The sequence below is a fragment of the Palaemon carinicauda genome, chromosome 1 (genome assembly GCF_036898095.1).
Source record: "Palaemon carinicauda isolate YSFRI2023 chromosome 1, ASM3689809v2, whole genome shotgun sequence".
Lineage (NCBI taxonomy): Eukaryota > Metazoa > Arthropoda > Malacostraca > Decapoda > Palaemonidae > Palaemon > Palaemon carinicauda.
The window spans coordinates 275,650,911-275,668,556 of record NC_090725.1 but is presented as its reverse complement, the minus strand read 5'-3'; the positions used below and the strand labels follow the sequence as shown (position 1 = coordinate 275,668,556).

At 39.2% G+C, this 17,646-nt stretch overlaps 2 protein-coding genes across 6 annotated transcripts in view; one reads left to right on the top strand and one right to left on the bottom strand.

Annotated features, from left to right (window-relative positions):
• Window positions 1-1,859, bottom strand: part of LOC137656626 (uncharacterized) — a 265,028-nt gene extending 263,169 nt beyond the window's left edge. For 2 of the 4 annotated variants that reach the window (XM_068390796.1, XM_068390849.1), the window contains exon 1: window positions 1,761-1,859. The gene's annotated coding sequence lies outside the window, so the exon portion shown is untranslated. The remainder of the gene's footprint in view (window positions 1-1,760) is intronic. The other 2 variants (XM_068390831.1, XM_068390823.1) reach the window with 2 other exon arrangements.
• LOC137656690 (uncharacterized) overlaps window positions 1-17,646 on the top strand; it is a 30,893-nt gene that overhangs the window by 1,692 nt on the left and 11,555 nt on the right. For both annotated transcript variants that reach the window (XM_068390893.1, XM_068390902.1), the window contains exon 2: window positions 16,843-17,646. This exon is cut by the window's right edge and continues 112 nt beyond it. In XM_068390893.1, coding sequence (XP_068246994.1) covers window positions 16,865-17,646 — 782 coding nt within the window. In that variant the 5' untranslated portion in view covers window positions 16,843-16,864. The remainder of the gene's footprint in view (window positions 1-16,842) is intronic.

Sequence of the window (17,646 nt, the reverse complement as noted above, 5' to 3'; positions counted from 1 at the left end):
TAAAATGGGATAATTATTAATGTTATCGCTAACTATGCTACAACTTTAGTTGGAAAAGCAGGATGCTATATGCCCACCCAAGGACTCCAACAAGGGAAACTAGCCCAGTGAGGAATGGAAATAAAAATAGACGCTTCACATATAAATTATGAAGAGAGACTTACATCAGTCTGTTCAACATGAAATCATTTTCCGTAAGTTTGAACTTATTAAGTTCCACCGATTCAACTGCCAGATCAGGAAGATCATTTCACAATCTGCTCTCAGTTGGAATAAAATTTCTAGAATACTGTATAGTATTGAGCCTTGTGATGGAAAAGGGAAGACTCTCAGAATCAACAGCATACTTAGAACTATGTAGAGGATGATGCAGTCTGTGAAGATCTAATATAACAAGAAGGGTAAAAACTATCCTTTTCTCAGAAAAGGCTTTAGCAGAGGCGGATATTGATAAGAAACAAAGCTGAATGCTTGTAAAAGTGATTGCTGAGGATGTAACGAGGGGAACCGTGGCACAGACGTCTGTAAAAATTACAGGGCATAACATCACTTAGTGTATAATGGAAGGTGTATGGTAGGATTTTGATTCAAATTATACATCATATGATAGAAGGATGGGAAGGGAATTCACAGTTGATGCTGGACATGCAACAGGTTTTGAAGATGACATATTCTCATGTAAGAAGTATGAAACTGGAGTAAAAAAAAAAAAAGTTTAAAAAAGCAATATTTTATGTTGTTCAGGATGTATAAAATATAAAGGACACCCGTGAATGGGATAGGGCAATGCCCTAAAGATTGACCACATATTCAAATAATCAGTGTCCAAGACTCCTCCCCATCAAGCTAGGATCAGCGAGAGCCAGGCAATGGCTACTGATGATTCGCTCAGCATGCAGAACAACAGGCTCCCCCAATGCCCCCATCTCTAGCTCACAAGAATGGTGAGGTAGCAGGCAACAGATGGTCACGCAGGGACGTCTACAATCATTTACATAATAAAAGTGAAGCGATAAGTGATAAGAGATTATCTATTCAATATCTCAATGGATGGAGTGATGCAGAGTTCTGGACAAAAAACTAAGTTGTAAGAAGCCGAGGAAAAACAAAATAATGTTGTTAACAGAGTATGAAATGATGATAAAGTGCTGATTGCAAAAACTATAGAATAATTTGTGAATTTTTGCAAATCGATGGTATCATGGGTAAATGGGAACCAAAACGATTTAACAATATATATAAACAAGGATGGTGTGAAAATGGGACCAAATAATACATACAAATCTTAGATATAAAAAAAAAAATACAGATGATCGTAGAATGGGAGGAAGGGTGAGTGGCAGGTCGAATAAAGCGAGGATGGAAAGAGGCTAGCTATATATATATATATATATATATATATATATATATATATATATATATATATATATATATATATATATATGTGTGTGTGTATATATATATATATATATATATATATATATATATATATATATATATATATATATATATATATATATATAAAACTGACAGGATTTGGTATGAATATGGATGCTAAGGTGGGAATAGAGCCAAATCTTCCTTCTGAAAGTAAGGAGGATATGTTGAATGTGACTGGTATAAAAAGACATTGAATTATTTCAGATGATTGTTTTAAGGGGAACTTATATTTTGTCAGTAGTGATGAAAAGGGTGAAAAATATGGAGAAATGAAGTAACGAAAAAAGGGTCCAGGAAAGGCAAGTACCAGTTTTCTTTACCTTTCTAAATTCCACACAGATATTGTCGATTAAGAAAACTTGAACCACGTACTCTCTTCCTTGTAATATACCAAACTGTTCTTCCCTGTCGATCATTTTATCATCTATCTTATTTAACAATCGAAATCTTGTCGCATATCTTACTTACCAGACACTTTTCCTGATATGGCCAGATATACCTTGCTTCTAGTGTTCTTACAGTGCATATCAATATCTCTCTCTTCATATTTTTATTCATGTAGATAATAGCGATAATGTAAACGTTATATCACAAAAAGAAGCTACGATTTTATCAACAATATGTAAGTTATTTAACTCAAACAAACACACACACACACGCATATATAAATATATATATATATATATATATATATATATATATATATATATATATATATATATATATATATATATATATATATATATATATATATATATATATTTATATATATATACAGTGAACCCTCGCTACTTCGCGGTTCGACAATCGCGGATTCACCACTTCGCGGGGTTTTCCCATAACCCATATATATATACATATCGCGGATTTTCCGGAAAATTCGAAAATACCGCGAAATCTGAAGATAACCAAATACGATATTTTGTTACCTGTAATTCCATTAATACTGTAATTAGTAATATCTGCTCTTACTGATTGTTCATTGCATTACATATGATATATAATTCAGCACAGAAAGAAATAAAACACGAAAAGAGAATGTGATCATACGATAATTCAGTACGTAGTAAAATTAAATCGAACATGAAACGCAAATCAGATGCAGTCATACCATATTAGAATGGTGTGTACTGTAATGGATGTGCTTCTTTTCCATGAATCTTTTGTATGTATACGTACGTAGTACAGTACTGCATCCAATAATATTCTTTGTTGCAAAAATCACATTTCGAATAAGTACTGTAAGCATACGAGAGAGAGAGAGAGAGAGAGAGAGAGAGAGAGAGAGAGAGAGAGAGAGAGAGAGAGAGAGAGAGAGGCGTAAAATAGCGTACGTACGTAAATTTTTATCATTATTGTTATTATTATTATTATTGTTGTTGTTGTTAATAAAATTATTATTGTTATTATTATTAATCATTATTATTATTATTATTACTGTACAGTATTATTATCATTATTTATTATTATTACGGTACTGTATTGTACTTAATCTACGTACGTTCAGTATGCGCGGGGGCATCTTCTATAAGTAACCAACGCGCCATAGTACTAAGACGGGTTGTGATTGGTTCAAGCGCTGATAGATGACGAATCAAAACTCAAGTTTTGTGTATCTAGCCTGTGATTGGTGTTTTGCCCGCATCTTCTACCCGCAGCATCAAAGTTCTCGCGGGGCTGCATCGTTCACTTTCTCTTTCCGCGTATCGCTGAGTAGACGTTCTTAACTTTGTGAAGTTTAATCTGTGCTGTGTGCGACTGTTTTAAGTTGAACTTTTTGTTGAACTTTCTGTTACAATGCCTCCCAAGCGTTCTGCTTCTAGTAAGGCTGGTAGTGAGCCTAAACGCCACCGAAGAATGATGACGATAGCTGAGAAGGTTACGCTTCTCGACATGTTAAAAGATGGTAGAAGTTACGCGGCCGCCGGCCGCCATTTTGGCATCAACGAATCCACCGTTCGCTACATCAAGAAGGACGAGCCGAACATTAGAAAGACTGCTGCAATCACCTTTAGCAGATCAGCGAAGCGAGTCGTTACAACGCGTAATAAAACGATCGTACGCATGGAAGGTGCTTTAGCTGTGTGGATTGCCGACTGCCGGAAGAAGAACATAGCGTTGGATACGAACACCATCCAAACAAAGGCTTTGAGCTTGTATGAGAATTTTGCTGCAAAGGAACCTAAAGAGGACGACGGCAACCATGCTGAAGATGATGATGATGCAGATGATCCTCAACCAGGGACATCCACTGATTCCCAGCCTCAGAAACGTTTTTCCGCAAGCAAAGGATGGTTCGCGAAGTTTCAGAAACGCTTCGCCCTGAAAAGCGTTTCCCTGCATGGGGAGTCTGCTTCCGCTGACACTGCCGCTGCTGAAACTTACGTGAACCAGACTTTCAAGAACATTATCGCTGAAGGTGGATACAAGCCGGAACAAGTGTTTAATATGGATGAAACCGGCTTGTTTTGGAAGAGAATGCCGTCGCGAACTTTCCTGTTCAAAGAGGAAGCCAAAGCCTCTGGCTTTAAGGCATTCAAGGATCGCGTTACCCTCGTGATGTGTGGCAATGCTGCTGGATTTTTGTTAAAGCCGGGGCTTATTTATAAGTCGAAAAATCCTCGCGCTTTGAAAAACAAAAATAAGAATCTCCTTCCCGTGTACTGGATGCATAATCAAAAAGCATGGATTACGAAGATGCTGACCTCCAACTGGTTCCACCAGTGTTTCATCCCGCAAGTCCATGAATATCTCTTAGAGAAGGGCTTGCCATTCAAGATCCTTCTCCTTATGGATAACGCTGGTGGACACGCAACTGACCTGTCGCGTGAGGGCGTTCAGGTTGAGTTCCTGCCACCCAACACCACGTCATTAATTCAACCAATGGACCAGGGGGTTATCAGGGCGTTCAAGGCCCTCTACACGAAGAATACCTTGGCGGACCTCGTTGCGTGTGTGGATGCTGCCCAAGATGACGAGGATGAAGACTTCAACTTGAAGGCGTACTGGCGGCAGTACACCATAGCCACGTGCCTGCAGAATATTCAAAAGGCACTTCAAGAGATGAAACCTGCAACCGTAAATGCGAGCTGGAAGAAGCTGTGGCCCGATATTGTTTACGACGACAAGGGATTTACTCCGTCGGAAATCCAACACTCTGCAATACGGAAATCTGTGCAGTTGGCTGCCATAATTGGGGGTGACGGGTTTGGCGACATGACGACTGAAGACGTCGACGAGTTGTTGGACTGCCATTCCCAGCCCCTAACTGACGCAGACCTCGAAGACCTGACGAAATCGGCAAGTGAGGAAGAGAGTGAGGGTACCCAGGAAGAGACCCAAGAAAATGTCGAAGAAACGGGCTTAACATTAGAACGGCTTGCCAAGGCCTGCAACCATATGAAGGAGGCGAAAGAAATGTTGCAAGAGTGGGACGAGGATATGGTTCGCTCGATGCAATTCTGCAACAAGGTTGATGACATCACGACTCCCTACAGGATGCTCTTGGATCGAAAAAAGAAGCAGCGGCAACAACTTCCGATCACAATGTTTTTTCAGCCTCGCAAAAAAGAGCCAGTTCCTCCTGCTAGTACGCCTTCGGAAGAAATTGAAGAAGTTGAAGAGGTGTCCCAGGAAAAGACACCTCCGTCTGAAGAGACGTAAAATACTATCATTGACTGCACAGTAGAACACATCATCAGCTTCATCATCATCATTTCTACTGTGCAGCAAATTCATCGCCATCGTCATTCAAGTTTTTCTTGAACTTTTTTCGTGGTGAGTACAGTAACAATCTTTATTTTTTACTTTAACCTGTTTTATAGTTTAGTAATGTACGTACTGTATGCATTAAGTTAAAGGGAAGGTTTTAAAAGTCTACATGTTGTAACCTATCATATTTTTTTTGTTTAAAATTTACATTTACGTATGTAAAACAATCTCTCTCTCTCTCTCTCTCTCTCTCTCTCTCTCTCTCTCTCTCTCTCTCTCTCTCTCTCTCTCTCTCTCTCAAATTGTTTTCCTGCTTTGCTACGTACAAGTACTGTATAATTTATATTTGTAAGGTAACATATTTTGTAAATGCTTTTACTGTAAATACTGTATGTACTGTATCATTATTTATCACTATCATCATGCGCGTTAAATGCCTTGTTTGTTCTGAGCGTGGTTGTTTACTGAGCGTACACGCCGTCGTTTCAGGCGGCGTCATAAAGAAAAAGATTTAATTTGGAAGTCCTAAGAAAAATACGTAAACTAAAACATAGGTAATAAAAAAATCAACATACAGTACTGTATAATCAATATAATCGATGCAAAAACTAACCATACGTACATATATGTGTACACTAAATGAGTTTGTTTCTTCATTATGATCAGAGATGAACGTAAACAAAACATTGGTTGCCATTTTTTATCGTGCTTTTTAGGTGTTTAGGAAACACATGATATAAAATCGCCTTTAATATTTGTGCCTGTTTTAGTTTAGGGTGCTGTAGTACATGCATTAAGTGTTCTGTACATTAAAGGGTGGTTTGTTAACAGTACTACGTACAAGGGAAGGTTTTAAAAGTCCGAATATACATGTTAAATAAATAGGTAAATATGCTGTCACTACTTCGCGGATTTTCACCTATCGCGCCCGCGTCTGGAACCTATCTACCGCGATAAACGAGGGTTCACTGTATATATATATATATATATATATATATATATATATATATATATATATATATATATATATATATATATATATAATTGTTTGTATATCTAAAAATATATTTTATATCATATCATATCATATATATATATATATATATATATATATATATATATATATATATATATATATATATATATAGTGTGTGTGTGTGTGCTTATATTAATATACAGTATATATATATATATATATATATATATATATATATATATATATATATATATATACACACACATATATATATATATATATATATATATATATATATATATATATATATATATATGTGTGTGTGTGTGTGTGTGTGTGTGTGTGCACAATCTAATCTCACAATTAAATGTACATTAACTGATATATCTTATGTAAGGGTTACATGACGTATTCAAAGCCCCTATATACATATCAAAGACATGAGAGAAGCCAAAAGAATAACAAAGTCACTGCCCGAGCATATGTTGGCAGTGCAAGGACCAGCATGCGTACAGATATGAATTAAACCCAATTGGTCATATCCGGACTTTCCCTCAGAGAACGCCACCTGACAGGTCTTCATGTTGTTCTCTCCCCTGTGATACACTGCATATGATCGGTTGGATTTTTTTTTTTTCGCTTGATTTCGTCTTCAATTCTCGGATATTTTTGTTAAAATATTAGAAAAAAAATAAAAATAGCGTTTGTTGCATACTACATATGATAACTAAAATCACCTTGAATTATTTGTTGGGATATTTTATTAGTAATAAGTGACATCCATCTCGGTAAATTGTTACTATAACAGCATTATACTACAATCCTGTTTGTCTTTTAAGGACTGTAACCAGTGGTCTATGATCGGGGAATAATTGTAGATACCATCATCTCTCTGTAAGATAACCTTGGTTACAGAGATATTACTGACTACAGGTAGCCATTCAACGTACAAATATTGAATGTGCTCTGAATTATTTAAATACACTGAAATGAATGATTGATAATTAGCTGGAAACATAAAATCAATGGTCATTGATGCCAAGTGGATTATGATTAATAAAGAATTAATAACTTAAGATAAAAAAAATTAAAATAAAGAAAAATAGGTAACCATAAAACAATTTTGAATACGAGTAAGAAGACTAGCTTCCAATATGAATGTAAAAATGCCTTTGGCATCATACACAACTTCTCCAAGAATCTTGGTGAGGATGTACCTGCCATCCTCACCACGAGCTACAAAGAGTAATGGTTTTCCGATGTACCCGGTACAGGCACATTCTATCACTAAATTCCTAACAGTCAAGGGAACCAAGCAATCATACAAGGGTTTGCACCTGCCAGTCATCGTGAACTCGAGTGTCAAACAAGTGTGCCCAATTCCTTGACGACAGAAGCCAGTGTCTCACCCCTAGTCACATGAAAACCCATCGGTGACATCCCAAAGCAATCATACTTGATATGTATTATAACATTTCCTTGGAGATATAGCATTTGTGATCTCCATCTTATTCTGATTCACAGAATTCCAATAATCTTGTTAAATATCCCCATGAGATCTTTTGATATAAGGAAAAAAGTCATACAAAGAAGTTGATATCTTCCAGGAAGTAACCTATCTGATGCTTCTTTTGATAATCTGTCCACCTCTTCATTTATTGGCTCACCAACATGAGCTGGAACCAAGCAAATCATAACTTCTTTGCCTGCAGTGCTACAAATATAAAGCCACTCTAAAGATTTTAAAACTAAATGGTTATTGAATTAAAAAGTTATTATCTGCATATCTCTTAATAAAGTAAAATTACCCTCTTCCATTATTGCACTTTACTTAATTGCAGAGAGAATATCAAACAGCTCTGCTGCAAAGATTGAAAGAAAGAAGTATTGTACACCCCAACCCCAATGCCGGCACTGAATATGGAATCATCCGTAAATAAAAATCCAGTATCCCTATGTAGTTCTGCATGTTCCAAATAGATACATCGCATTTCTTCATTTATCATGTTACCTTTAAAGCCAGTAAAATTATTACATAGGACAATCTCTATAAGTTTCCAGGGAGGTGTAACTGATAACTTAAATTGCAGTACCCCACTCCTATAAAGATTTAGGTTATTTGACGCTTGTTTCACTAAGAATCCATAAGGCTTTGGAGATGTAGAGCGAGCCTCATAACACTGAAAAAATTCTCTTTATTGGGAGTTTGAAAGTACGGTACATTAAAAAAACTCCAATCAGAGCACACACACACAGACATACATATATCATCATCATCATCATCAGCCATTACTAGTCCACAACAGGACAAAGGCCTCAGACATATACTTGCACTCATGTCTGCTTAATAGCCTTCCTTGGCCAGTTTATACCCAACTTTCTTAAGTTTGTCAATCTATCGTCTTCTTTTCCTTTTCCTGCTTCTTTTTCAATCTCTATGGACACATTCCATCATTCTTAATGTTCATTTATCATCTGTTATTCTCATTATATGTTTTACCCATGTCCACTTCTCTTTCTTACATGTACATCCTCCATTTTGGTATCTATATCGCTCTTTTGCTGTCTCTTAGTGTTAATCCCATCATTATTCTTTTCATAGCTCTTTAAGTTGTAATTAGAATATATTCTAAGGCTTTAGTAAGGCCCCAAGTTTCTGATGCATAAGTTAATACTGACAGAATAATCTGATTAAATACTCTTGTTTTTAGAGAGTGGCATTTTACTTTTCATAATCTCATTATGTTTACCATAAGCTCTCCATCACATGATTATATTTATTTTAATTTCGGTCTCATGTCCAGGGGAAATATTTACTGTCCGTCCCCTAAGTATGTAAATTTATTAACAATCTCTAAAGGTATATCCATAACCCTTATTATTTGGCCCCCTGCATTTTCAATGAACATTACCTTAGCTTTACTCATATTCATGTTCAGTCCTGCATTTCTGTTTTCACTATTCAAATCGTATATCATCTTTTACAATTCTTCCCATAAGTCACTAAACAGAACTATGTTATCCGCAAATCTTATTTGTTAGGGTATTCCCCATTAATGTTGATTACTACATTTTCCCAATTTAATTGTTCAAAACTTCTAGGCATGGTATGAATAATTCAAAAGAGATGGGGTCTCCCTGCCTAACTCCCTATCTTTATGTAGTTTTAGGATTAGTGTACTTCCAGTACAGATGTCTTCAAGTGTTCTAACATGAAATTCATATATTCCTTGTCTTTGAAGGGCTTTCATCACTACTAAAGTTTTGATAGAATAAAAAGCTTTCTCGTAATCTATAAATGCCATACATAGTGGTTTGTCTTACTCTGTTGAGTGTTCCAATTATTATATACACATTTCTAAAGACTGCCTGTTCTCATGGTGGATTAAAGTGAAGAGGTGTACCAACCGTGTTTCACACAATTGTACATAATTCCTTTTGTATATATTATGCTTGTATCTTCGCTCTTCCCTCGCACTAAAACGAACATGAAAATTCATGTCTGGTTTTTCCTCTGTAATATTGTCTGTCTTGTGAACTTGTTATGTCCTGTTGCCTTGAGGTTTTGTATATAAGGAGAATGTTCTACAATAATATAACTCAGTCGTTTCCAATCTGCCTTTGAGTTCACAGCCTTACTCGGCGCCGTCACATTGGTGACCCCGGAAGTCGACTCGCTCCCACTGCCTTCCACCCCCACCTCCCTCGCCCCTCCATCGTTGGTACTATGACGGAGACGGACTCTACAGCAGTTGGCGCCGCGGCCGCCCCATTGAAACTTTCACCGTTCGCCAGCAGAGAAGCGTTTACTTGGTTTCAACGCGCTGAAGTCCACTTTCGTATCAGGGGCGTGACTCGCTCAACCACCAAAGCGGATTATGTTCTCGCGGCGATACCCGAGGACACCTTCCCAGAAATATCCGACTGGCTTTGTGAACAAGGAGACACCCCAATAGCGTATGACGCCCTCAAAACATACCTTCTGCAGCAGTACTCGCCGTCGCCAGCCACCCGTATAGCAAAGCTTTTTCAGCTCTCGCAACAACCGTTGGGGGACCAAAGGGCTTCGCTTGCCCTCAGGGAAATGACCAGTATCGCTCGCCTTCAACCTGCCGCAGACGGCTCTCCTCGTGAGGTGAACCTACTCCGTGCCCTTTGGATACGCCGTTTACCTGAACCTGTACGCGCTGCCATACCCGATGTCGATAGTTTACCCATAAAGGACTTGATGACCAAAGCCGACGCCCTTATGGACAGCCACTTCAAGACCTCCATCAACGCCTCCACCCCTGACGATGAGGATGCCTATTCAACGTCAACCGAAGCTGACATGAATGCCGTAGGACATACACGCCTACCCCGTGACGTGCCGAAGTGGCGACAAAGCCGCCCACCACCCACCAATCGCTCGCGCCCCAACGAACGACTTCTACAGCCACTTACTACCTCCTATCCGCCGCAGTTTTTCTACTACCACTTCAGATTCGGGGCAACCGCGAAGAAATGTGCCAAAGATTGTCAGTGGCCAAAAAACGTGTAAGTAGGCCATCGCTTGTGGCGGTGGCCTCCCATGTTTCTAATCTTTTCTTTTTACAGGATGCAGGAACGGGCGTGCGATTTTTGGTAGACACGGATGCTTGTCGTTCCCTTTTGCCAAGGAAACTCTTCAAGGCACAACGTAGTCTGTCTACATCTGCCGACGTCCGCTTGGTAGCTGCCAACGGATTTGCGATACCCACCTACGGTTACGAGAACCTCACATTATCGTTCGGAAACGGTAAATTCAATTGGAAGTTTCTCGTTGCTGACGTCACAATGCCAATCCTCGGTGCGGATTTCCTCTCTCATTTCCACCTTCTGGTCGATGTCGCCCACCGACGATTGGTCAACGCAGACTCGTACTTGTCGACACCTCTTCAGCCCGCCCCCTCTAACCTCGCTCTCCACATCAGCGCACCCACGGATGCCTACGCCCACCTCCTCACGTCGTACCCGGAAGTTTTCCGTCGAGAACTTCGCCAAACGCCCACGGTTCCTGCCAAGCACGGTATTATCACCATATCAAGACGACGGGACCCCCAGTCTTCGCAAAATTCAGACGTCTGGCACCGTAACGATTGGCAGCCGCCAAACAGACGTTCGCCGAAATGGAGAAAATGGGCCTTTGCCAAAAGGCCTCCAACCCATGGTCGTCACCCTTACACATCGTTCTGAAGAAAGACGGCTCCCTCCGTCCGTGCGGGGATTACAGGCGCCTAAACATGCAAACAGAACCGGATCACTACCCCCTCCCAAACATTGCCGATGTAACCTCCTACCTGCACAAAGCGAAGGCTTTCTCTACACTCGACCTCCTGAAGGGGTATTATCAGGTGCCTATGAACCCAGAAGACATCCCCAAGACTGCCATCACCACTCCGTTTGGCACATACACCTTCAATTACTCCTGTTTTGGCCTTCGTAATGCTGGGGCAACTTTTCAACGTCTCATGGATGGCATCTTAGGGGACCTCCCTTTCTGTGTATGTTATGTGGACGACATACTTGTGTTCTCCTCCTCAAAAGAGGAACACCTCCGTCACCTGCGCATCATGCTCGAACGCCTGCAACAAAACGGCCTTGTAGTCCGGTACGACAAGTGTACCTTTGGCGCCAACGAAGTGTCATTCTTAGGGCACCGTATCACTCCTGAAGGAGTCCATCCCCTCCCTAAGAAGGTAGCAGCCGTTCAGAATTTCTCCGCGCCCTAGACTGTCAAAGCTCTGCAGGAATTCTTGGGCATGATCAACTATTATCACCGTTTTCTGCCAGCCATTGCCGCCACTCTTGCTCCCCTCTACGCCTCCCTCAAGGGCAAGCCAAACGACCTGAAGTGGGGTCCCCTTCAAGAAGCAGCCTCCTGCAATGCAAAGAAGGCCCTATCAACTGCTGCGGCTCTCACTTTTCCTATCCCACACGCCCCTCTCCTTCTCTCCACCGATGCCAGCGACGTCGCTATTGGTGCAGTACTCGAGCAGGTGGTCAAAGGCTCGCCCCGCCCATTGGCCTTCTTCAGCAGAAAACTGTCCAAGGCAGAATCGGGTTATTCTACCTTCGATCGAGAATTGCTGGCCGTGCACTTGGCTGTCCGTCACTTTCGCCATTTCTTAGAAGGTACGCCCTTCGTCATTCGCACAGACCACATGCCTCTGGTGCACGCCTTCACTCGACAGTCTGACGCCTGGTCCGCCCGTCAACGCCGACATCTCTCCGCCGTGGCTGAATACAATTGCACCCTCCAATGCGTCCCTGGGAAAATTAATCCCGTTGCCGATGCCCTGTCAAGAAACACGTTGGCTGCCGTTCAACTGGGATTGGATTACAACGCCCTGGCTGAAGCCCAACGACAGGATCCAGAGTATCAAGCTTGTAGGACATCCTGCACGTCCCTCCGTTGGGAAGATTTTCCCCTCGAAGACTCCAATACCACCCTCCTCTGTGACGTCAGTACTGGTAGACCGCGACCTTGGATTCCTGCTCCCATGCGCCGTCAGGTGTTTGATTTCATCCACGGCCTTTCACATCCCTCGTGCCATTCTACTGCACAGCTGCTGAAGGCAAAGTTCATTTGGCACGGCATTTCTAAGGATGCTAAGGATTGGGTCCGCGCCTGTACTTCTTGCCAAACTTCCAAAGTACATCGACACACGGATTCAGGAGTGGGCACCTTTCCTCAACCTCAGCGTCGTTTCGCACACATTCACGTCGACGTTGTAGGCCCCCTACCCACATCACAAGGACATCGTTACCTGTTTACCGTCATCGACCGCTCCACTCGTTGGCCTGAAGCCATTCCCATGGAAACTGCAACGTCCGCCTCATGTACATCTGCCTTACTCTCTGGATGGATTTCAAGATTCGGTATCCCTGAGCATATTACTTCTGACAGGGGAATCACCTTCACCTCTCAATTGTGGACGTCATTAGCGAATCTCCTGGGCATCACCCTACATCAGACAACGGCCTACAACCCCGCTGCCAATGGAATGGTTGAACGTTTTCATCGCACCCTCAAAGCAGCTTTGATGTCCCGCTGCAAGGATTGCAACTGGTTTACTCAGCTTCCCTGGGTCCTCCTTGGACTAAGGACCACTCCTAAAAACGCCCTCGATGTCTCGGCAGCTGAAATGGTGTATGGCGATCCGTTGGTCGTCCCTGCCGAATTTTTTCCTTCTACAACCTCCTCCGACGATCTCCAGCGCATACGTCACGTCGTGGGAAAATTTACTCCGTGCCGCCAGACTTACAAGCTCCCAGCGAAGCATCACATACCAACGGACTTGCACTCTGCAACGCACGTCTTCCTGCGCAACGACACCAGCAAGCCACCACTAACACCCCCTTACACGGGCCCTTTCCTTGTGATCCGACGCAGCCCGAAAGCATTCCTCCTAAACATTCGGGGCAAAGAAGACTGGGTCTCCATTGATCGTCTAAAACCTGCTTATCTTCTGCCAGATGACCCGCCTACAGTTCGCCTCTCTAGATCAGGGCGCCCTATTTAACATGTACAGTATGTCATTTTTAGGGGGGGAGCCATGTACCAACCGTGTTTCACACAATTGTACATAATTCCTTTTGTATATATTATGCTTGTATCTTCGCTCTTCCCTCGCACTAAAACGAACATGAAAATTCATGTCTGGTTTTTCCTCTGTAATATTGTCTGTCTTGTGAACTTGTTATGTCCTGTTGCCTTGAGGTTTTGTATATAAGGAGAATGTTCTACAATAATATAACTCAGTCGTTTCCAATCTGCCTTTGAGTTCACAGCCTTACTCGGCGCCGTCACAGAGGTCTTTCTATTTGGCCTAATACAATCTTTGTAAACATTTCATATATTACTGATAGTAAACCTATATATATAGATATATATATATATATATATATATATATATATATATATATATATATATATATATATATATATATATATATATACATATACACACATATATATATAGACACATGAAAAAAGAGAGATAATTCTATCACAAACACTAATGATTTTTCTTTTTTCAATTAAGCCACAAATACACTTTAATATCGAATTTGCTCCGCCACTTGATAACAGATACATTATTACACATAGGGAAATTTCCTAAATGAATTTACCTATGGGCCGGTGATGACATGATAAAGCGAATTCAATATGAAAAGATATTTGTGACATTTAAAGAACATATTTTAATGCATATTATGCATATCTACAAACCCATATTATATATATATATGTATATATATATATATATATATATATATATATATATATATATATATATATATATATATATATATATATATATATATCACAGGAGGGGGTACACAAGAATCGCGGATTTTGCAAAATATTCAATTCGTTAATGTTTATGTTTACAATTTTATTACCTTAAAAGTATTCTTCACTTGAAGCAATAGTCCTACTCAGGTCAAAAGGCTTTTCCCACTGATCGAATTAGACGTTTTTTCTGCACCATTTCCAAAATACCGAAACGTTTTCCCCTGTTGGCTTTTTTGGGTGAATAGGGAGGGTGGGTAAGTTGGGTCATGTCAGGAGTTCCAAGACTTTTTTTCGAACAGAGGGAAATGTGTTTCGCTTCAAATGGAAAATACTTTAAAGGCGATAAAAGTGTATACATGCAAAAATTACTTAATATAATAAAATTCTGGTTCCTTTTTGGTTCCCCTCATATTTATACTGTATATTAAGCCACTTCCCTTAACGTTACCAGTTTTATAAACCCATAATGGGGGTTTATCAGTAGCAAATTGAACAGCCTACACACACTATTCCATTTATACCTATCGTGTACTTACTGGATTAATTTACAATACGTCTTTTACACAATCTTTTGCGATTCTCATCTCCTACTTTGCAATTCTAAATATAACCTGCACTATTTTCACAAGCATATTGTTATATTTCCACATGATTGAATAGCCTCCAAATTCTCTGATCAATCCTTTTACCAATGCTAACATTCATCTCTTCAAGTATTTCCATATGTCTCATATTATCAATTCTTCGTTTATCATACATGCTGTACTATGCAAACGGTTAATCTTCTGATTTTCTCCATCCACTTTCATAAATTTCATAAAGGAAGACTGAGAAACAAAAAAAAAAAAAAATTCACATTCTCAACTTTTTCCTACAGATAATTCAAGTTGAGTATCTTTCAAATCACTTCCATTCTTAAACAAAGTGTTTTATCAATCATTATTCCATCCTTCTGATATTTCTCTGCCCTTATTGACTTACTCCTCCTAACCTTTCCTTCCCTACAGGATTTGGTCTTCAACTTAACCTGACCTTTGGTTTAAAGTAGCCTGAAAGAGCAACCGCTTGACATTTATGGATACCTGCACTGCGAACGTCTGTGACTACCCATTTACTGAGGGGAAATGGGATTATACAACATAGTTACGATAGTGACGTTATTTGGAAAGATTTGGCACTGGATATTTTATTAAATACATCTGATAACACATGTACTTCCCGTAAAAAAATATCCTGGGCTTCTTTTAATAAATATCCTTTACACCTGTTTTTTTTTTTCTTTCTTTCTTTTTTTTTTTCATCTGAACAAATACAAAGGAAAATACAGTAGGTGAACACGGGACCCAGGTCAGACTTTTCAATACAAGAAAATTGAAAAGATCAGAGATTAGAATGGAATTTTGAATAATTTTCTATCCAAAACTATTTTCTATAAAATATCTTATGCAAATGTCTATTTAAGATTTTTCTTATATTTTCACACAATTTCCGTAATGTTGATTATTGGCCTAGAAACAAGTATGCGGAACCACGAGAATTTCTTCAAAAGAAAATGAGTGACAAGTAGCTATTTTCATGTGTTTTACAAATATTTAATAATTTTTTCTACCCTGAAGAAGTGTAAAATACACAAAACTATTTAGCATTCTGTAGCTTTGCTCTAAATAGTCTTCTGTGGTTTTAGCTAAATATGACCACTATATTAATCAATAATAGAGATGCTTAAGCAAACAGGGCTTATGTTTTAGGGGACTAAAATCTGGAATTGCATCTTATTAGAAAATATGTTAAATTTATTAAACTACGCAGTTAAGCAATCACTATAATGCCGCTCATTAATAGTATATTATAAAAATTAAATACCCACTGTTATGGTTAAATATATCAAAACGTAAAGTATAATACACTTAGCGATGGATGAAGCAAATCTGTCTCAAAGGCATCCACCGTCTTCTTTAAATACATGAGACCCGTTTTCTATAAAGTTCGAAAGATCCAGGGCCAAGTATATTACGTAAAAAGAAAAGCTTTAGATGTCGACAAATTACGAGAAATTTCCAGAAGCTCTTGTCCTATAATTCAACGAAACCTTTGACTTATAATTCATTACAATGCTTTTATCCTAACATTAACATTTAATATTTAACAATAAACTTTTTTCACAAGTCCTATAACAAAAAAATAGATGAATTTAATCTACATATAACACACCCACAACGTTTCTGTTCGAAATGCTTAATTTCATCCATCTAGCTTTTAAATATATTTGCTATAGTTTGAAGAGCACCAAGAATTAATACTGATTTTAGCTATATGTGGAGTTTAATATTCTTTACTGTTCCTTTATATGCCCTCTATCAGACTAGTTCATCTACCTATATTCTTTCTTTGCCAGGATTAGAAGAACAATCCAGACGATGGCAGCAGACTTTTTAGAAAGTAACCTTCTTAATCCAACTGCGCCTTCTGAGCAATCACTGAAAGAAGCTAAACTAAGAAAGATCAATATGGAAGAAATAATTGACGGGAGACTTAACAAGAACAAGACAGACGCCCAGATTCATCCAAGAAAAATCTTGTTATATTCTTTACTTTACCGACAAGAGTCTATCAATAACAACAAAAACGACAACGACAGAGATCAGCCACAGGAGTGTCTTCCAGCGAGCTCGAGCGAGACACCCGTCAAGAATATTAGTAAATTTAATGAGGCCGTTCCTCTGGAGGTATTATTACAAAGTACAAATCTACGTCACATCCAAAAGCGTCTCATAAATATTGACATGAATACAGACACATATTGCAAAATTGTATTGAGGGAGAAAACGAGAAGCAGGATAGAAATTTTGAGCAACAAATCTATACCTCTTTCTACCATAGATGAAGATGGAGTATGCGAAGATACTAATATTCCAGTTGGTAAAATTAACAAAGATACAGCTAAGAACAAATGTCTTCCCATAAAATCAGAAGAGTCATCAAACTTTGACATTGACAGTCATACCAGGAACCTTTCTTACGCTCAGAAAAACCTTTTGTACAAACTGCATTATCTTTTTAAAGTCAATTCGAGAGGAGGCACAAACAAAGATGATAAAATACTCTTAGTCGGGGAAAACAATTCAGAGCTAGACCTGCACCAACAGAAAACTTCGAAAGCAGACAACACCAAGAAGAAGAACGAGCTTAGATATTTTCT